Source organism: Camarhynchus parvulus, chromosome 6 (assembly GCF_901933205.1).
Source record: "Camarhynchus parvulus chromosome 6, STF_HiC, whole genome shotgun sequence".
Taxonomy (NCBI): Eukaryota; Metazoa; Chordata; class Aves; order Passeriformes; family Thraupidae; genus Camarhynchus; species Camarhynchus parvulus.
The window spans coordinates 35301038-35323060 of record NC_044576.1 but is presented as its reverse complement, the minus strand read 5'-3'; the positions used below and the strand labels follow the sequence as shown (position 1 = coordinate 35323060).

The 22023-nt window shown below is 34.9% G+C and overlaps 1 protein-coding gene across 1 annotated transcript in view; it reads left to right on the top strand.

Moving 5' to 3' along the window:
- CFAP46 (cilia and flagella associated protein 46) overlaps positions 1-22023 on the top strand; it is a 72011-nt gene that overhangs the window by 10370 nt on the left and 39618 nt on the right. Inside the window, exons 10-24 of the mRNA XM_030951178.1 lie at positions 1535-1633; positions 2898-3088; positions 5051-5279; positions 6280-6400; positions 8114-8237; positions 9155-9285; positions 10608-10753; positions 11280-11413; positions 12960-13172; positions 14385-14595; positions 14940-15089; positions 15832-15939; positions 17478-17659; positions 19297-19428; positions 20743-20908. Coding sequence (XP_030807038.1) covers positions 1535-1633; positions 2898-3088; positions 5051-5279; positions 6280-6400; positions 8114-8237; positions 9155-9285; positions 10608-10753; positions 11280-11413; positions 12960-13172; positions 14385-14595; positions 14940-15089; positions 15832-15939; positions 17478-17659; positions 19297-19428; positions 20743-20908 — 2337 coding nt within the window. The remainder of the gene's footprint in view (positions 1-1534; positions 1634-2897; positions 3089-5050; positions 5280-6279; positions 6401-8113; positions 8238-9154; positions 9286-10607; positions 10754-11279; positions 11414-12959; positions 13173-14384; positions 14596-14939; positions 15090-15831; positions 15940-17477; positions 17660-19296; positions 19429-20742; positions 20909-22023) is intronic.

Below are 22023 nucleotides of genomic sequence, written 5' to 3'. Positions count from 1 at the left end.
TACTTGATCTCTTCCTAAACTATTGAAGTAGATGCAAGGTCAGAAAGTAGGCTGTGGGTAGACTAGGATAATTAGCAGTGCAGTTTATTTTGGCAAATGAATATTAACTGTAAATTTTTGCTATGTTTTTAAAATGTTACCTATGCAAGAGTATGATTAGAAGTTAAACTCCAATTTCTGTTATAATGATCCCACTTAAAGTTACTCATAAAATTTAAGTTATCCTCACAGAATTTTTTTTTGAATCTCAGGTCTCTGATTCAGGCCCATTATTCTGAACATTTCCTGAAAGTATAAAATCATATACAAATCCATAGCATTCCACTGGAAGATGTGTTTAAATCCCCTAGATCAAAGATTCACAAGGATTTAATCTAAGTATTTGTGTAGACAGGAGTGGGGAGTATCTGTTGTGTGGCAGCAGCAGAGAAACTTGGTTTCTATTTCAACGCTCTCCACTGGAATTAATGTGTTTTTAAGTGACCATCTGATTGCTCAGCATCACTTGACAATGATTTCTTGTTATAGTAGAGTAAGGAAAATCTTATGTCAAAATTTCAGTTCCTTGTCTCTTGCCAAGTACTGGCAAATTTCTCAATCATAACATGAATTCCGTCTCGGTGTGTATTTGTCATTAAGTTTTTCATGATCTCTTTTCTCTTTTCCAGTCATGGGGATGTTCAGTTACCAAAGGTCATGCTGAGTGATTTGATAATAGTTCATAATGAATTAGGAATGGAGGGGCTGTCTAAATTTCCTTACTACACCAATTTAACCCAAATACAGCATAACTTAGGTGTTTCTATGATCCATACCTATAATTTATATGATTTAATAGTCAGCTCTTTCCTAAGCTGTTAAAAGTCTAAGCTCATTTTTCACTTAAAAGTTTCACTGCCCATGACGCTGAATCCTTTCTGTCTTGACTTGTGCCTGTTTATTCCAAGCATATTAAAAACATTAATGTTTTTAATAACATTAATGAGTAAATGGAAGAAGGCAGATTTAAATCAGATATTGTGAAAATAGTATTGCTTGTGATAGTGGTGAGGCCCTGGCACAGGTTGCTCAGAAATGCTGTGGCTGCTCCGTGCCTGGAAGTGTTCAAGGTCAGGTTGGATGGGGTTTGGGGCATCTTGGGATAGTGGAAGGTGTCCCTGCCCATAGCGGGGTGTTGGAACTGGATGGGGTTTAAGGCCCCTTCCAACCCAAACCCATTCTGTGATTCTATGATTCTATTAGAACTGAAATCAAATTACAGTATAGGAGGAATCAGGTGTACGCTGTTTTTCTTACTGCACATTCTGGCAATGAGCAGCTTAAAAGTTATTTTGCACCTTCCAGTGGGTATTAAGGGACTGCAGTTCAAACAACAAATTCCATTCCCTTTGTATCATTGCAGTTAACTCACTAGTATAGTGGGATTTTCAGTAGGAAAGTACAGTGCTGTGTTACTGTAATTGCATGGGTTTAACCTTTATGGTATTTCTTTTTAATTATTAAAATTAGCATTTTGTGTATTAATACTTTGTAGGAGCAAGGGAAACTTATTGAGATAGAATGTCTGGAATATGAATATGAAATGAAGAAAGATGGCACTGAAATTGTGACTTATAACAAAGGAGTTGTTGAGGTACATTCTTTAACTTTGAGAAAAAAGTAAAAGTTTTAATTTGTGAAATGTGGATTATTACATTTGACTGTGTCTCTTAATTACATTATACTGATAAGAAATTCTTTTAACCTTTATACTCTTTTAAATTGGACTTCCAATAAGCAAACGGGGGAAAAGAAACCATAGTTGTGTGTTGCTCCCTTAAGTTTTCTGTCTGACTGTAAAGGTTCATCATATATTGCTTTCCAAGAGCAAAGGTGGTAGCATTGAGGCATGTTTTCATATTTTGCCTTTATGGGACCTCTTTTCATGGAATATCTTGGGTTGGAAAGGACCACTAGGGATCACTGAGTCCATCTCAACTGTGATTGCATGTTATGGTCAATGTAATACAAATTCTTACGTCAGAAATGTGGATTGTTCCTGATCACACTGGGAAGGATTTTCTTGAATTTCTGTGGTTGGTTGGCTCAGTTATAATTCAGACCATCAAAGTTAGAAGGCTAAATATGAATATTATTAATGGTGCTAGAGAGATACCTACAACGAGCAGTTTAGACCAGTTGTTAGAGTCACCTTAAGTTCCTTCAGTGGGAAGTAGGAATATGTTTAATGGAACTTGGTAATGCAAAGACTTACTCCTATCTAGGACTATAACAATTTTGGAGTTCAGAAATTCCACTCACCTTTTGAAAAAACACCCTCTTGTTAATGCATTCTTCATAATATGAAGCACTACTAATAGTAAAATGTAAAACAAGATATTTAGGTATTTCTAATTTTTAAGTCTACAGTGTATGCAGTTGGAGAGGGATTTTGTTTGATTTTTTTGCTGATTTTTTTTTTACTTGCATAACCTCTAAAAATAATGTAAAAAATGACAAGTCTGTTATTGTAGGTAATATTGGCTCCTAGATTTAATAAGAACCAAGTTTAATTGACAGTATGGCAAATTCCATTCATAATATTTCTTTTTTCCTCTTTGGTACTGCATCTGTAGCTGAATGTGAAAAAAACCCCAAAGTGGCTAAATCTTTTGAATTCACAAGTATTCACAATTATCAATTTTTGTTTATCATAAGAATGGGGAGTAGCTGACAGACTTCTGCTGGAAATACGTGATAGCAGCCTGGAGCATTTAAAAGAAATACTTCCCAAAGTTTGCTGACTAAGGGACTGCTTTCTACTGAAAACAGTCGTAAGATTAAAATTTGGAGGAACATGTAAGAAATTCTATTTATTAATTAAAGCAGTGGTGCTAATTAATTCTTCATGTATGTAGGCTCAACTGAAATTGATCAAAAATCTTGAGTTAACATTAAAACGTGCAGTTCAGTTGGGAGATCCTGGTGTGATTCAGGTTGTTTGTGCAACCCAGTGGAATCTGTGCTTACCACTACTACAACACAATTTGCATCAACATGTACGAAAGCCGTTGATCTCAGTTGCTGATGTCCTTGAGGAGATTGACAGGTAATTTTCAATGCTATGTAGTATTTTGAAAGGTCTCAAAGCATCAAACTCGTTTAAAACCTCAAGTTCTGTGATATTAAGTGTCTTTGAGAATTTTCCACTAGCTTGTAATAAATGTGTGTTTGCATGTTACATACATTTCCCTGTTAATCATTTATATATAGGTTCCTTTCAGGCACAATCTTACACTGTTTAATGACGTGTAAGAAAAATTGAAATATTTTAGGCATTTAAAAATACTCTAATTAATCAAAACTATGTGAGAAAATTCCAAAGCTGCAGTATAAGTGTTGGACTGTGGTCTAGATTCTTGTGTTAACATAGCTTTTGTTGGTTACACAAATAAAATTTTAAAAATTGCTTCTGAAAAAACATCATGGTTTCTATATTATATGTCAAAAAAGACTCTTTCAAGATACTACTTTTGATACATCTTGATGATACTACTTTTGATACATCTTGATGATACTTCTTTTTAATTAAAAAACCTCCTCTATTAAGAAAACTTTTTTTTTAGGGTACATTCTTCTATTTGCTATTATGCTGTATTTAACCTTAAGCACCTAAATATTTTCACATTTTTTGTTAATTTGAGTCTACAAGTAAACATTACTATTTGGTACTTTGTTAAGTTTGCACCTATGCATCATCTGACTGTTAAGAACAGAGATCAGAACCTTTGCAGTAGAGCGAGTTGCAATTGACACAATCTGCCGTTTGAGCAGGACAGTAGGTGGTTTCTGCTGCGTGTATTGCAGAGGAAGGTGAGGAATCTAGTTTCAGTGTTTTAAAAATTTTTTCCAGTTGCATAAAGAGTGGATATACACATGCACGAAAGCACTATATTGTATTGCTGTACTGTTATTCTGTTTCCATATAGAGAATTCAAGATCAGCATAGGCAACTTTGAAATTTGTACTAAATGTTAGTAATGGCAGTTTTTCTCTAAAAGCCTGCAGGGAGATTTTGGAGAGATGAGGGTTTGAGAGTTTGTCACGTGTATATTCTTAACAATCCAGCAGACTCAGCCTCAGTTCTGATGTGGTACTGTCTCTAGAGACTGAATGAAGTAATTTGTGTCTATTAATTTGCCTGTCTTAATTTTTGGTTTGATAGCAACATTTATTGTGGCTACTTTGGTCCACAGCAAAAGGGTGCTACTTGCTCAGTCAGACTGACTCTGATGTGGACATGCATTAGTTCTATGGCGTGATATTTAATAGGCTTGAAAACCTTTCTTCTCCCTCTTTTTCACAACATTGCTTAAATTTATCTGATTTTTTGTTTTTCTTCCTGAAAATAATCAGTAGTAGTATGTAGAGGTCTGAACTGTCATGAGCAGCCTCCTGGAGCAGGTGATGGATAGGGAGCTGGGCATACCTGAGACTGGAGAACATGCAATTTTTGGTGAAGATATGCTGGCTTCATAGAGTGAAGTCAACAACACCTGGGTAGAGACCATACTTAGAGTGAATGTGTATGCCTGAGGTGAGCCCCATCTTTAAAAGACCTGAGCAAATATGACCAGGGCTAAGGTTTCAGGAGTATTAGCATCTACTTAAACGTTAGGAGCAGAGAGGGAACTTTTGTCAAAAGTCCTTATTCAGCACATTATAGTTTCTCTGTCAGTTAACTACTTTTGAAAACCTCTTCACCTGATTTGCATGCCTAAGCAGTACTGAAAAAGAGTTCTACAGATATATAAAGGCCAGTTAGTCCACAAGATGTGTTGCATTCTCCTGCAGGGTCAATGAAAATAATATGCGGTTAAATTTTCTTATCAATCTCAGTTAAAAAGGCATGATAGTGAAAATTAAAGCAACGAGTCAGTTAAAAAGAGAATGTAAATTTTAATACTGGAATCACTTTTAATTACTGAGTTTCACCTTCAAGTGAGTTGTAGGTCTAAGAATTTTAGTGTGCCTTATTTTAACAGTTTACACTTAAATTTGTAATCCTTAGCATGTTGATTTTGTTGCGTTGTCAAGTTCATATGGAAATAGCTCGTATTGAAGAAGATGGGGATAGACTAGAGGCTGCTCTGGAACATTTGCAAAAAGCTATGCGCCTGAACAACAATGGGCAGTATCAAGAACATCTGAGACTGAGTTTTAATCGCCTTCGTTTGAGTGCTATGCTGTACGAGTCACCTGAGCATCTAGAGGATCAGGCAGTAATGCTGATTGAACAGGTAAGCATGGAGAACAAAGTCTGTAGCTGGAATAGGCTTGGTTATTAAATTCCAGCAGAGGAGAGACAGCTGTTTAATAGAACTGCAAATTAGTAGAGCCAGCATCAGTTTGTTTTCAGCAAACTGTCTTTGCTTTGTTGCCTTGAAGTGGTTGTGCTGCTTCACAGTCTGAAGATCATAGTAAAGAATTTTTTCCCCATTCTTTCAAAGCTTATTTCTTGGGAAAGGCAGGGAGCTGTTAATTAGCAGAAATATCAGCAAAAAAAGAATAGCAGTTGTCAATAATTAGGATTTCATTGCATGAAACAGTTTTATTTAATGAGAAGCACAGTGTCCAAATTGCTAAACATCCTTGCTGGCTATGAAATAAATCAATATCATGTGGCTCTCACAAATGCCACTAAATAATATACTCTACAGTCACAATATGGGCACTGTCAAGAGTGACTGCATCTAATTCTGTTGTGCTGCCTTAGCGCCTGAATAAAAATCATACTGGAAACTGATTGTTTTCCTGGTTCAAATGCTTTTCCATGCAAGCTTACTCAGTTTAAAGGTTGCTTCAAAAAATCCATGTCTCCTCTGACTTTAGTTCTTAGCTGACGGGGATCTTTTTCTATTTTATAGCAATTCCTAGCTACTGCACACTGGATATGTTACTGTTGGTTGTGAATAAATTCTGTTCTTTGTTTGGAAAGGTATAACATAATGTCAGGTTATATACTGAGGAATATACTGTAAAGATTCATGAGAAGCAGAAATGGCACTTCGTATTAAATTATCTGTGGTGTAATCATGAATATCAACAGAAGTTCCACAGTCACTTTCAATGACAGTCATGCTGTAGAATGATGTGTAAGATACCTAAAGATACACAAGTCTAGGGGTATTTTTTTGGTAGTTGCAAGTTATATGATGTATATTCTGTTATGTTTAGTAAATAAGATCTAGTTGGAATATAAAATGAGCCTTATGACAATGAATTGTTTTCTTTATGCAGGCTAAAAGGGGAAAACAAAAGGATAACATGAGGAAAAAGAGATCACTTCTGGTAAATGCAGGTCTTGCATTAGCTCCTGACACATTTCAAATAGTCCTCGACAGTGAAAATGAAGCTAAAGGTAAAGCATGTGCATGTGACTAAAAGTTACTAACTTTTCTTTGCACACTTAAAGGCTGGACATCTGGTGGCAACATATAGGGAATGTTACAATACAGATGAAGTGATAGTTCTGCTGAATTCTGTGGCATACTTCCTATTCTTTTCATTAGGGATAAAAAAGTTGTATGGTGATACTGGAAAAGGTGTTGATTTCCCCTCCAAATTCCTCTGAATCCTACTGTTGTGCTGTAGTGTGCTGTAAGTAGTTCTCATTTCACTAAGTACAATTCCTGAATATTTTTACCCAAGGTCATTTTAAAGTGGTATTTTCAGAAATTTCGCGCAATAATACCCAGTGTTAATTACACCAGGTATTCTTTCTATATTGTAATTGTTTTTCTCTTCTAAAATCTTGCCTTTGAGAGCTCTAGTTTTGCACAGAGATTTAGGTGTGAATTCATTATTTACTTTCTAAAACATGCAACATAAATGGATACATTCCTTATGCCCCAAACAGAAAAACAAAATCAGTTTGTGATTATACAGCTTCTGGTTGAGGAAGAGTGGACAGGGAACACACTTTCCAGATTGCTTAAACTGTTTTGTACTATCTTGGCAATAAATCAAGTGTGTATATGTGACTAATTTTACTAACTTTGAGTAAAACCAGTGTACTTCTGCAGTAGAGATTATGCTGGAGGAAGGGAATGCTACAGAAAGAGTCCTGCTGCTTCCAGAGCAGCCTGTGTGTGCTGTGGAACACCATGCTGTCTGTTCAGCCAGGTCACAAAGTTCACCTTTCATATCCCCATTTCAAACTTGATCAACTAATCGCTTAGAAGCCAGAGTCATATTTACAGATCAACCATTCGACTCTGTGCAGTCCTTTTAAGAATGTGAAAACTATACTGCTGGAAAACATTTTCATAGATTATTTAAAGTGATAAAATTTATCGTATTTGTGAAATGAAGAGAATTAAAATTGTGGACATCTCCTTGCTGTTAAATTTTAATTTGACAACTGTACAATTACTTTTGAGATTCCTCTGAGAATAAATCTGAGCGCACATTAGCCTTCCAGGCTGAATCTTTAAAATGAGTGAGATTATTGCAACATTGAAGCTATTAGAAGACTTCTTTTGACATAATATTTATGTTATTTTGTTCTGAAAAATTTCAGTTGTTTCTTAGGCTGTCATCCAAGCAGTGAGTTTTTGCTTTTTCTATGGCCTAAGTTGCCACAAACTTATACATGTGCATTGAAGGAGTGAGAAAATTCAAATGCAAATTTATTATATTAAATGTACATAGGACAGAACATCAGATTTATATGGTTATTTTTTCTTTTCAGTTGCATGAAAAAACTTTCTGTTTTCAGAATGAGTGTGTACTTTACACACGTGGTTCACTTGCTCTTGAATGAACCTAACTAGAGCACTACATGTCCTGTCAGAAAAGTGGTCTATTTCAGATATTTGGACACTAAACAAGCATAGATCAGTTTTGGATGGGACAACTGTATTTCAAGATACAGGAAAAAACCAAAATAGATGTTGGTAGATGATGGTTTTATGTTGGTTGGTTGGTTTGGGGAAAGCTTGAAGAAATGAGAAAAGGGCTGGATTTTGAGTGTTTCAGCAAGGAATTATGGATCTAATTCCTTGCCATTCTTGTGGATTTTAAAATTTCTAATCTGTAAAAAACTACCATTAATTTTTATTTCTTCACCAAGTTTTCTCAGGTAAAAGTAATAGTCAAATAAGCTACCTCTGTGCAAAAGCCAAACATCATACTAAAAGTGTGAAGAAAGTTGATGAACATTTGAAACACTTAAAAAATGGAAATTGCAGAGAAAGGTAATTGCTACAGACCGGAAGTGTCTCTTTCATCTTTTGTAGAAGTCTTTAAGAGGAAAGGTTCTGTCCCTGAGGTTTTTAGTGGATGGTACCTTGTAAGAGGTTGAATATTTCAGCCTCTGGCAACATATTGAAGCGTGTGTATAATTTTGTGTTCAGAAAGCTCTGTTATATTTCCATGCTATGCAGAATTTTATTCTTTCGCTATTTCTAATCTGCTCTCTCACATGCACGCTTAAACTCTCCTGTTCTATTGATATGAGCCCAACATACAGAGGGATGTGTGGATTAAGGCTTGTACTTGATGAAGAATTGATACTTGCAAATGTCTTTTTAAGTCCTTGTACCTAAGAAGCACGTCATGTACTACAACTTTTTTGGTAAAAAAACTAAGTAGTTCATTCTGAGAGTCAGAAATATGAATCTGTAGAAAAATGACAGGTTTCATTTTTCTATTTATATATCATTTTGTCATTCTTTAGTTAAAAGGATGTGTCTACCTTTTTGCTGCACTAAAAATTCCTGTGCTGAATTTTAAAGGCAGTTGTTTTTTAAAAGATTCTAAATCAAACTAGTTTTCAAGACTTATTTTTAAATTCTCAACATTAGTTTTGAAATATTTAGTTTACTTTATGAGATAGAAAATGAGGGTTATCACACGTGTTTTGAAACTTTAGTAGAATTACCATCCAAAGAAGAATTCTGTCTCTTGGTATGCTGAAGAGATTATTTTTAATAGATAAAGTAATAGTGTTACCTTTGCTACTGACAAGAAGTCTTTCATTTATTAATTTTGATAAGATGTAATTTTTTTTCCTGGTGGCCATCATTATTGACAAGATTGTTTTTGTCAGTCCTGAACTGTGGAACCTAATCCTGCTTATTAACTAATTTTATTTATACTTTTTCTTTGGTAGAATTATACTTTGGGCAGATTTGGCAAAAGTTGCATGTAAACAGGAAGTGTGGGATGTCTGTCGTGCAGCATGTAGATTTTGCCTCTTGTATGATGATGTTTTGTTTAGGGAGGCAACAAAGCATAAACAAAGTAAGTGACAAATCATTTTCAATCTTGTAAGAAACTTTTAAATTGTTTTTTTAAGTTACTAAAAGGAGACAGACAATATTATTTTATTTCCTCCCATTCCCAAAGTTCCCTGAGTTTCTTTTCTGGCATTGCATGTTGGCATACATGTTGAACTTCCAAATCTAGAAATCAGTCATTACGTTTTTTTGTAGAAGCCGTACTCTGCTGTCAGAAGTGTTTCACCAGTGCTGTAGAGAAGCACTTCTATGGAATACATCTGCCTGTCTTAAGAGCACAGGCGAATTCCCTTATGGTCATCTAGGTGCATATCATTCGTGTCTGATGGAGCTGAAGGAAAATGGGTTTTAAGTCAGTTTGTATGAGGCTCACATGTTAACATTTTTTACCTTTTAATCCCCTATTAGTGAGTGGTTCCTCTGAGGTATCCAACATTGTACCTTGTTCCTTGAGGATCTGCTGGAAACCTAGCGCACGTCAAGAGTTTTTAACTTGGGGCAAAGAACTTTCAGATCACTCTCTGCTTACTGGCTTTTAAAGTTGTCAGGGAATTTGTAAAACTCATATTTAAGAACAGATGAAATGTTTTTTCATTTCACTAGCCAAAGTTAATCAAACCTATTCCATATTTTTTCCAAAGTCCTCTTAAAATAGCACATCAGTTTGCTGGTTTTCTTTCACGAGTTTTGCATCTTCAGACTAGCCATGTTTAGTCTTTGTCTTCTTTCCAAACAAAATAAGGGAAAATAAATATGCTTACTGGAAACTGAAGGCAACCATGCACCAAAAGCATCATGAATAGAAACTGGTAGAATTACAAACTTTGTGTTTTTATTAAAACAATCTTAGTATTTTCTCTTCATTATTAAACTAAATTCCTCTTTACCAATGTGTGCATTACCAGAAAGTCAACCCAGTCCATGATTCAAATGCAAAAAGACATTAGCCTCTGCATAATCCAGGTCTATGCTCCACTTCCATTTATGCAATAAAATTGAACTAGAGGCCATGGAGTCTATTCATCTATTCACACTGAAATTTCAGTATTCATACTCTGACTGGAGCAAGTTATTTGCTGCAAATATTGAAGATTATAAATAAATTGAAATGCAGCAAAATCACAGGTAACAAATGCCTCAGCACTGCTTGAGAACAGGTTTTGAGTGCAATAAATGGCAATAATGTAAAAGTTAGTTACTTGAAATAATTAAAAATCTTTTCTTGCTAACTATTCCTTGTGAATTTAAGAATATGTAGGGATTTGTAAATTTAAAAATGAAGACGATGATTTGCATGGAAATAATAATGGATTTATTTATTTTTAGCACAGAAGAATAAAGCTAATGCAACTGTGATGATGGATGGTCAAGGTGGCAGCTCATCAGGAAAATCATTGCTGCCTGCTAAATCCTTTTCTTTTGAAGCAGATTTACTTAGAATACTAGCAGAAATAAGATTTATTAATGCAGAGGTAAATAAATTACATAACTGTCATTCATATTCATTTAGTTTTGTTTTATATACAAATCTTGAAGCACCAGAATTTTGAGTTTAGTTGTTTTCTGTCTCCATAGGAAGTAAAGGAAGAAGTGGTTTCATGAAGCAACCTTATCAAAATAATGTGTGAAAGTAACTGTAGCTATAGTTTTACTGCAGGTGCTGATAACACTTCTTTACAAGAGAGTCTACTGTAAATTTTTGACATCTGACATTACATTTCTGGATCCATGAAGTTCCAGCATAATTGAAAAACTTACATATATAAATTATGGGTTTTTCTCCATGTAATTATTTAGTAAAATTAGCTGTAAACAATTTTAAGCTTATGAAGTACTGAACAATGTATTTCATATACTTGTACATGCCTGTACAGTATTTGAAAAAACATTTTGGGTTTTTTTTTAATTTTTGAAGAGGTAACAGCACTAATAGGAAGAAAGAATCTGTTTTTACAATGATAACCTGGGTAGACAATTTATTTCGCTGTGTCTTTTCAGGCAACTGTTCATTTATTAAGATTGCAGGGAGTCAAACTGAATGATCATGCTGTACCTCCAGAAGCTACCTACCAGTATCGTCCAGGTCATGTTTCATATCTTCCTGACAGTGATCCAGAATGGAAAACATACAGGTACTTTTTTGTAATACATATGAAGACCAAGGAACTCTTAACAGATCATTATTATGAGACACTGCTGATAGCTGCAAAAACTGTTTCTCTTAGTAAAATTGTCACCAGATTCTTCATTTTTGTGGGTAGTCATGGGAAACGGGAAAAAGATCTAAAAAATAGTTTGAGATATTTTTCTTAGGTTTCCTTTCATTCTGGATTGTGGATTTTATTTTTCATTTAACATTTATTTCTCTGAAACTAGAAGCTAGTGTTCCAAGCTGAAAAATAATTGTTGTACATTGACACTTAGATAATTAAATTCTGTATTTAAAAATATGTTTTCTCAAATCAAAAAGCTCTTTTTCTCTTGCTTTATAGCTCCTATACATATAAGGATTTCATAGTACTGAATGCATATGATGAATTATTCCAGTTTTCGAACCTAGTGTGCTCCATCCAATCAACTGAAATGAATTTGGGAGAGTAGAATATAGCAAGCACTGTTTTTTACTAGTCTGACATGATTATTTCTTGTGAAGGAGAAGAAGGAGGAGAGAGATTTCTGAAGATGATGCTTAGACTCTTTGCTGTTCACATTCATAGTAATACCAGCCTTATTGTTACAGTGGTCATGTCCTGAGAGATCAGGATGGCAGAGTTGTGTCCCTATGTCTGTTCATGAAATCTGAAAATTAAGTAAAGTTTCTCACACTGTCTGCTTGCAAATGTTCAGTAGAATGGGAAAAATTATAAACTGATTAGAGCCAAGGGGCAAAGAAGATGAGAACTCTGTTCCAGAATTTGCTACTAGCTATTTTTAAGTTTACCTAATTAGATTAAAAACCCCTAAGAAAAAAAGGACTTTGGTCTGGCACTGTGTCCTGTACCACTGTTGGCAGAGTAATACCCATTGTCAGTTTGTGCTTTTGACTTCATGACTTTGGAACCACGGCAATTCTGTATGATCATTCAAAACTGTATTTTTAGTATTGTTTTTTCAAAGTAATAGTACATTTTGATAATTAAGAAAGAAAATAAATTTATTGAAAGAAAGTTATTGCATAGACTGTGAAGAAAATGTTGTTCTATTTCAAAATATTACAGCATTTCAAAGCACCTGGAAATGTCTCTGAGTGCAACAACACATGCAGTTTTGGGTAAAAAAGACGTGTCCTTAACTCTCAGATGGCATGCCTCAGTCATATCTATGTTCAAGTAGAGCCTTGACATGGTTGTCTGATTTCTAGCACTGATGGGTGGATTCACACATGCATTTAAAAAACCCAAACATGTGGATGAAACCTGAACCATAGACACTGTTTTTTAAGCTAATAGCATTTCAATGTCAGAGACTACTCATTTTATGTTGATCCCACTTCTTTTTCTGAACCATCTTCTCATTGAAGTAAAATATAAGTCAGTGGATGAGAACTTAATAAATGCAACTGAAAATTGATTAAATTTTTGTTCTTGTTGTTGGTAGTACTGCATATTTAACCTTATGATAGAATTCCTTCTAGTGTTGAAGCTTTGGAATAACAGCTTCTTTATACTAATTTTATAGTTTATGGATAGACAGCTTATCTCAGTATGCTATGGAAAACTTCCAACGTGCAGCTGAAATAGGAGAAGAATTGAATGAAGCCTGGATTGTTCACAATGCTGTGGTGTATATCTTAAATTATAACAGACATGTGATTTCTTCAGGAAGACACAGGGACATTATTGAGTATCTGCAGACTCTTCTTGGAGCCATCAAGACTGTCAGGCATGATGGGTAAATTGAGATGCTTGGATATGAACATACTCTTTTTTGTAAAACACAGAAAATATTATTGCAAATATTGAAAGTTACTTTGTGCCGTGAAATATTTATTGCTGGCTTTCATTGGCAGTGAAGGAGTCTTGGTATATATAGAGTAGCTCAGGAGATAAATTGTGAAAATTAAGTGTTAATCCTTTCTGTTAGTTCTTTGTTACTATACACTGTAAGCCATGCTAACTTTAGACCAATAAATATTACTTTCTCTTCAGTGTGGAATAGCAACATGTGCATGCAACATAGCATTTTGTTAAGTTAGTCAGAAAATTGGGAAAATTTTCTGAGTCTCTGAATTTGCACAACAGCTCAAAATGCATTTGCCTGCTGTCAGTTCTCTGATCTTGAATTATTTTGTAAAGATAGTTCATTGCAAATAGTTCTAACCAGTGTAAGCAGATTACTACTGGTTCTGAAATATGAGAAAATAGAAAACAAAAGAAATAGAGGGAATGTGCTCATTAGTAGACCATGAAAATGGCAACATGCATTCCACAGTGGTTTAGGGAAATCCTGTTCTGCAGTAAATGCAATGGGAGAATGATCAACCATTGTGGAGTAGATACTCTAGTCAAAATCTGACTATAGGACAAATTCCTAGATATTTTGGCACTTCATTGGGAGTGACCTCACCACTGGTAGGGTAACGACCAGCAGCAAAGAAGTCTCTTTTAACAGTACTGGGGAATAAAATGAAAATTTCTGTTTGTATAGAGATGAAGATTGGTAATACCTGCTTATTTATTTTGATACTTACACCAATATGTACTAGCAATAATCTCTTAGATATAATTAGGTTCATGTTTTCTGAAAAAAACCCCGAAACACCAAAACCCAAAAAAACCCAAAAATTTGAGCTTGGCAGTGGATTGGCATGATAACCATAAAAAATGTGAAGGGCTTGGTTTAGGATACTTTTTTAGAAAATAGTTATTCTTTTCATGTGAGAAAAATTGATGTTGACTGAAAATTGATTCTGGGTTTTGTAGTTTTAATCATTAAACTGCTTTACCAACAGGCAGATTTTTTGGGTAATATCCATAATTTTGCTTTCTATGAAAAAACTAGATTTTTAAGTAATGCTTACTTCTTGAAATCAATAACTTTTTTCCTGCCTTTTTGTTTTGATCTGATGCATTATGCACTTCTGATTTTTGTTTTCTTCTACAGAAATACTGAAATTTTACTGATGTTATGTAATGCTTTGGCTCGAGGCCTAATTATTTCTTGGATTCCAAACCCAAAACCTGCTGAGAAGATAGAAGATACAGCAGTAGAGAGTAGCAGAAAAGCTGCAGCAAAGAAAGAGGAAAAAGAAAATACCATCCAGTCTTTTTCAGTAGATCCTAGTGGATTTCATGACATCAAAGCTGCCTTAGAGGTGCAAACCCCTGATTTTTTGTAGTCCCTTTCATTCTGCTGTCATATATTACAGCAGAATGAATTCCTAGAAATTCAATAGTAGAAGTTTTGGTTTTTTTTTAAACTACCTTCTTTTACAGTTTCTGTCGCCACAAATCCTCCCCAAATGCACATTGGAGCTCCTTACCAACTTGGGGCTGAGGACTGTAACTTCTGTTTACTTTGGGTTGGGTTAAAGCAGCTGAGATGCATGTGCAATAATCTAAAAATAACTAATGGATAGCATGTTCCATACAAGAAACATACAAGAAACTTTCCACATTCTCCTGTATTTAACTTTTTTTTTCTCTTCTTGGTGTTTAGATTTGTGAATTTGCCCTAAATGCACTTACTGGGACCAAACCTAATGAAAACGTCTCTATTGCTGCACAACAACAGATCATTGCTACCTGGGTGAAAGCAAAGCAGTTAAACCAGCAGCAGATCAGACATCAGCTTGGGACTCGGGGGGAGGTATGATTTCCCTGAAATCCTGCATAATGTTGACACTTTACAAAGAGAAGTTAAATTCATAAATTCATTTAATAATGACTGAAATTATCAAGGTACATTTTCTTCTGTATATTTGAACGTAATGTAAAAGTAAATTTTGTCTGCAGCTCCTTACAGAACACATCAAATTTTTGACATTGGGTATAGCAGTGAGTCTACATTTCTTAACTCTTCCTTATGATGTTAGCTGCCATGGTGATGTTTGTCATGTGATGACTGTTGAGCAAAATCGATTTTGAATTCACAAATGTAAAATAATAAAATGTCTGCATTAAAAGTGTTAAGAAAAATCAGCTATATTAATGTCAACATTTACTATGGCCTCTATATATATACGTTATAGACCTAGTAAGCTGGAAATTTAATTCTTACATTTTTATTTTATAGTGTCTTTAAAACTGGAAACTCTCAGTGGCATACAAAATTTGCCTTCATTGTATTGTTGATGTGGGCTTTTAGTGTTGAAAGTAGTAGTTCAGAGTTCCCTGTATTAATTAAAAATATATAAATACAAAAAACCAAGGATTTTAAGGACACAGTACAGAGCAGGAATTGCTTAGAGCAAACTGAGGTTTTCAAACATTATATTATTATTAGTAGTACTATTACTATTATTATTATCATCATCATCTCAATTAATGTCCCTAATAATATTAACTTGCAAAAAAAAATCTCTGAATGTGATTTTTTTATTTCTGCTTAGACTAATGATGAAGCGCAAAATCCTCTGGTGAGAATTCTTGTTGCTCTGGAAATGTATTCGTGTAATGGCTTGGGTCTCATGGATTTCACTCTTCCTAGCTTATCTCAGGTATTTATAATTTATTTTATAAGCTCTTGAGTTTTAAGAGACTATGTACTATGAATTTGATTTCAAATTCAATTTTAAATGGAGTTTAAATTATTTTTGAATCTTTTATTGTACCATTATTTTCTTTAACCAAGAGATTAAATATTTATGGCAGGAAGGAGATTTTTGTGACAGAATAATTTTATTTATCCAAAGATCAGATACCATTAGAATAGAAATATTTGGTTTATGCTTATGTTGCTCTGGCAGGTTGTTTCAGTAACCATCAGATAAGCATAACGGGTTCAGGTGAATTCTGTGCAGAACCATACTTCTAACCTTTCATTTTTCTTCTGGAGAAAACTTGACAGAAGCTTACAGTTGTTTAGTTTAGAAAAGCCCTCTGAGATCATGGAGTCCAGCTGTGCCCCTAGAATGGCCAAGGTCTCCAGGTGCCACATCCACACAACTTTTTAATTCATCCAGCGATGGGGACTCCCTTTCAGTGAAGGAATTTTCCCAGTATCCAACCTAAACCTCCCCTGGTGTGACTTGAGGCTGTTTCTTCTTGTCCTGTTGCTTGTTACCTGGGAAAAGACACTGACCCATCCCTGACTCCAGCCTCTTCAGGTAGTTATAGGGAGGTTTGGGTTTGTATTAGAAGCATTCAACATTTCAACAGGAAACTTCACATTAGAGTTAATTTTCTTTGACAGTTGCAAGGTAGAACACAAGTACATGTGGTTACTATTGATTGACTGTGTAAAATAAAACTAGCTGGTTGGCAGGACAACAACAAACTATTACTGACAACTTGGAACTAGGTCCTTATGAATAAATAGGTATCTAATTCTAGTTGGTGTACAGATTTATGTCAAATATGGAGTTAACTTTAGCTATCACTTCACTGGCGTAGTTTTGTATAGCAATATTGTAATATCTTCATTTGGAGCAATTCATTAACAATTACCACTATCCTAAAAAGGTGGACCTTTGACATGTACAAAAGAAATGAAATGAAAACATTTAGATCCTATAATGAAACTACATATGAAACAATCTGTAACTATCTATATCTATATGTATGTATGTATGTATGTATGTATGTATGTTTAGGTTGGAAAAGACCTCTAAGATTATGGAGCCCAAGCTCTTCTGAGCTGCCACATATATAACAGCATACACAGCAAGTACTTATTACAATTACTGGTTGTTGCAAAACTGCTTCTGTGTCCCATTCTTACTTTTGACTTAACTAAAATGGGCTCTGAGTTTTGAAAGTCTTATTCCGGTGGTTTTTGAAAGATGACTGAGGACATAGAACAAGTCCTGGCAGACACTTCTGGCCAGAAGGCATGCACAATTGTACCTGGATTTGCACACACTATGTTAAAACTTATTACATGGTGAATGGGGCCTCTCTATTGTATATTTTGATTGTACTTGTAGCTCTTTCATTTTCTAGATGGCATTATCATATACTTGTTCCATGCCCAGGTGGGTTGTAAAAAAAAGCATATAAAAACCTTCAATTTTAACCTCTTTTTTTAAAATCCTAGTTACTGGATTTGGCTTTAGAATGCAGTTGGTCAGATTCCTTAGTGGAATTGCAGACACTGACACGACTTACATATTTTGCGTATGTATCACAAGACTATGAAAGAGTGATGACTTGTTGCAAAAGGATCTTGGAATCAGATGAGAATTTTGTCCTCAATAGAAATATTAAGAAATATGGCATGTAAGTACCTAGAATTTCCTATTATATGGTAATGTACTTGAATGAAGTTTTGAAGAAAGTAAAGAGGGTAAATGTGTCTGGTCACAAACAAAAATGGAAGAATCATTTTTCCAAAAAAATTGTGCAGCTACAGATGAAAATGAAAGTAAAAGGCAGTGGGAGATCCAGATTGTGGCTCTGGACCTCATTCAGATATATGAAGCTTGCTATCCAAGTGAGTTAGAAGCTTGTACATTTCTGTGTTTGGGTATCTTCCGGGGGCACTGCTGCTCTGAAATGATCTCTGGAAATCATAGTATTTTGATTCTTTTATAATCTCTAAGCAGAAAATAGCTGATTCTACTTCTTTTGAAGAAGCAAATTGCTTTCAGTGCTCATCTGGCTATAATACACTGAAGGGCTATGTAGTTCATGGACCAAGTTGAAGCTGGGGGTGATGAAAGATATGAGCAGTTCCTGTATTCCAGGCTCTGCTGTCAGGTAGTCTGACAGCACTAAATTGCCATTTATGCATGTGGGTACAATAGGAATGTAACTAATTCCTCTAAAAGCCCAGTCTCTTACTTAACTGGTATTTTGAACCTTGGCTTAAAAAAAAAAAAAAGCACAAAAAAATGGATGTATTGGTGGAGTCCTTTATTATAAAAGGGTGATACCCTTTGAGCCCTCTATTTTGAAAAATAATTTCCTCCAAAAGCAGAATTTAATTTTATCTAAAGAGGAAAGAGTCAACTCCATTTAATAGCAGTTTTTTCTGAATGTAGGAAGTCAAACTAATGAAGGATAAAATGTCTGATTGTGCAGTCATGTATTGCCAATGCTATTTCCAGAGAACAGAGGACAGTCTTTCCATGGTGAAGCGCAGAGCTCTGGTCAAGGCGGTTAAAGGCTGAATTTTACCTGGTTAGCTCCTGCTGTGGGCAGGGGCGCCCTCTCGTGGACACAGCCGCGGCCGCACGCGGCTCTCGCAGGGCGAACTCCGCGCTGCTGCGGGGGCGGCGCTCGGTAACAGACACTGAAAACTCCTGCAAATCGTATTTATTCTTTTCTTACTAAGTTGTTATCAATCAATTATATTAACGAATGGTATAAATTTATTTGTGTATTAAGTTTTAACTGATTAACTCTGGAACTGAAATCTGTATTGTTTTCTTCTACATGTAGTGGAGTGGGATCCATATCAATTTCTCCAGAGCCCTGGGCATACTTTACCAGACACAAGCATGACAAATCTAAAAATAAAGTATCAAAAATTGTCTAATTTTCCTGATTTCTGGTTTTAATTGCTTGGTGTATAAGTTCGACTTAATATTTTTTTGATGTACAATAGCGAAAAATAGGGAGAAAATGACAAATCTGTGTTCTTTCCTTGCTGAATATAGATAATAGTTTTTTTAAGTCTGATTTCACAGTTATTTTCTGTAGAGATGTGAAAAAGGTATTTTATTATACTTTTTCACAAAATATTACGTTTTTGAAATGCTTTCTAATTTTAAAAGAAAACTCAATAAAAGGATTTGTAACTTCCTAAGCAAGGGACATCTATATAGAAGCAACTTGAATACATCATTACTAGGAATTGGTATGATCTTAGACTGTAAGACTTAGCACTTCTTGAAATGTTTGCCTTTATGCAGGCTTGGCAACAGCGTGAGACAAGAAATGTTAAGCATTGCAGCCTGTATAAAAGGAAAGAGCATAATGGAGAATTTGTCTGGAAGAAAACATCTGCGTGTAGCAGCATCACAAACCTTTGTTCAGAGTGCCAGGTATGTTTTATGTTAAGAGAAAATTAACATAAATCTAAAATTTAATTACAGTTTTGGGGATCATATTTTCTCCCAAGACTGATAAAAATCAACATAATTGCGAATTGGAATCTTTAACAAAGGATTTCACAGATTTTTGCACTTTTGTAAATTTATCAACTACTTTCCACATAGCTGACTTTATAGTGTCAGAGAATCACACCATCCTCAGAAGGGATCTAGTTCAGACTCCTGCTCAAAGCAGGGCCAGTCCAGGGCTTTATCCAGTCTGGCTGTGAAAACCTCAAGGAATGGAGACATGCAACTTCTGTGAATAACCTGTTCCACTGCATGGTTGTAACCATGGGGGACATTTCTGAACCTTTCTCGTTTTAACTTATGTTCTTGCTTGTCCTGCCATTCACTGGGAAGAGCCTGACTGTTGCTTCTCAATAACTTTATTAGGTTATTGAGAAACTTCCCCTTCTTAGGGCTCCTAAAGCCGCCTCTTCAGCTAGCCCCCATCTCAAGGCAAGTGCAGTCCAGTCCTTGGATCATCTCAGTGGCCCTTCACTGAGCTCCTTGTGGTTTCTCTGTGTCTGGCATGTATTGGGTGGCCTAAAACTGGATATAGCAGTCTAAATGTGATCTAAAGAGTGCTGTCTAGAGGGTGATCATATTGACAGTTTCAAAAAACTGCATTTTTAAAAACAGTAACACTATTCAATTGGTGATTACATTACATCAATCTGTAATTTTTCACTGAAATGCCAAGCTTTATTCTCACTCAGATGAGTACTGTGTGTCACAATGTGGCGGATTATTAACTTTTATTAATTCAAAGTATCATTTGCAGAAATATGCTCAAAGGAATTTGGATGCAGCTAGTGGCATTTGGGGCATATACTTGTGTTACAGTGGTACTATACTAAGCAAAATCCATAGTACAGTAATAGTTATGTTTTATTTTTAATGGTTTTTGGGAATGAGAAATTAACATTATAGGAAGCCAAATAAAGTACATTATTTCAATGAGAACATCTTGAGGAGGTTCTGCTATTGTTTAAATGAATGCTCTTGAGCTAAGATTATTCAGAAATACAGTAAAATTAATTATTATCATTAATATGCTACTTATTTATTCGTAGTTCTGCTGAGTGTGTGAAATTGTTTGGTATATAAAAATGGAAAATAGCTTTTCTATGAAGCTCTTATGCTAAGTCCTCATTGCTGAGGTGATCCATAGATCAGCTAAACCCAAATGTTCCTAAAATTCTTTATTATAGCTAAAGTGTGGCTGTTTTTCCTTATAAAGTTCTATTTCCCTTTCTTCAGGCATGCCGGTGAAGCTGGAAATTATTCCCTTGTAATGTTTGCAGCTGCACACTTCTGGAATGCATGTTTACCTTTGCTAGGCTCACCACATGACAGAGAACAGTTTAAAGAACCTATCAAAATAATTCTTAAGAGTATAATTAAAGCAGAATCTAAAAACAAACAGGTGAGAATTTCTAATAGATATTGCTTGTTTTTAGTGATTGGTGCTGATGGTAAAGAAACTTAAGATACTTTTCCTAAGAGGCAAAAGTGACTTATTTGTCATAAGCACATTTCTGGTTTCTTACCTGCAGTCACAGACTCTTGTATTTGATTTGGTGATTTTTTTGGTTTTGGGCAATTGTCAAACTCTCAACAGTTTTCTGCAAAGTAATTTGCTGTCTGATTTTCACTGTGGTGTTTCATCTCATGAAGCTTACAAAAAATAATTTTTAGAAAATATTCAAAATCCAGGAAAAAAAAGCCACTTCTGGCAAGTATGATAATAGATTTGGAAAATATGGTAATAGATCCTAAAACACTAACTCAGGAAAAAAAAAGTTACTGACTGAGTTAAGGTTTCTCCCACCTGCAGACTCAAATTTCTTCTGCCTGCAAAAGGAAAGTTTTACTTTTCATATCTTCAGGTTTTTAACAGATTGTGTAGGATTTTGGCAGTAGGAAGGAGTCAAAATTTAGACTGTGCTGGGAATTTATGATAAAATTAAATACTTATTGATGATGAACAGCATGTGTATTCCAAAGAAGTTATCCTCTTGAAACACTATGCAAGTGATGTGTGTCATATAACACATCTCACCAGGTGGAATTTCTTCTGCACACTGAAACTTCCATGCGCATTTACAACTTTTCTTACTTTAAAACTCCATGGGGGTTATCCATTTCTCTTTCTAGATTTGATTTACATGTCATTGGAGCTGCTGTATATTTCCATAGGCACAATTGTTGATCGCTTTTGCATCCAAGCTTAGTGGTACAAATATGAGTCTGCATCTCAGATCATCAAGCAGGATAATACAAGAATAGAAACCTTTACTTTGCTTTCTTGTCAAGCTGTGTATAAATCACAAATAATCAATAATGGTGACTGGCCTGATTATTCTGGGTGTGTAGGAACTGATGAGTACAATGTGTACTTTAAAAGCACAGTGATAATTGTGAGTTTAATGGAACTTTGATACATAATGGTAATTGCCCATAGACACAGTCCTAAAGTTTGTTATTTGTAGAGATAAATTTAAAACCAGTAAAAAGGAATACTTCATTATGTGTATATAG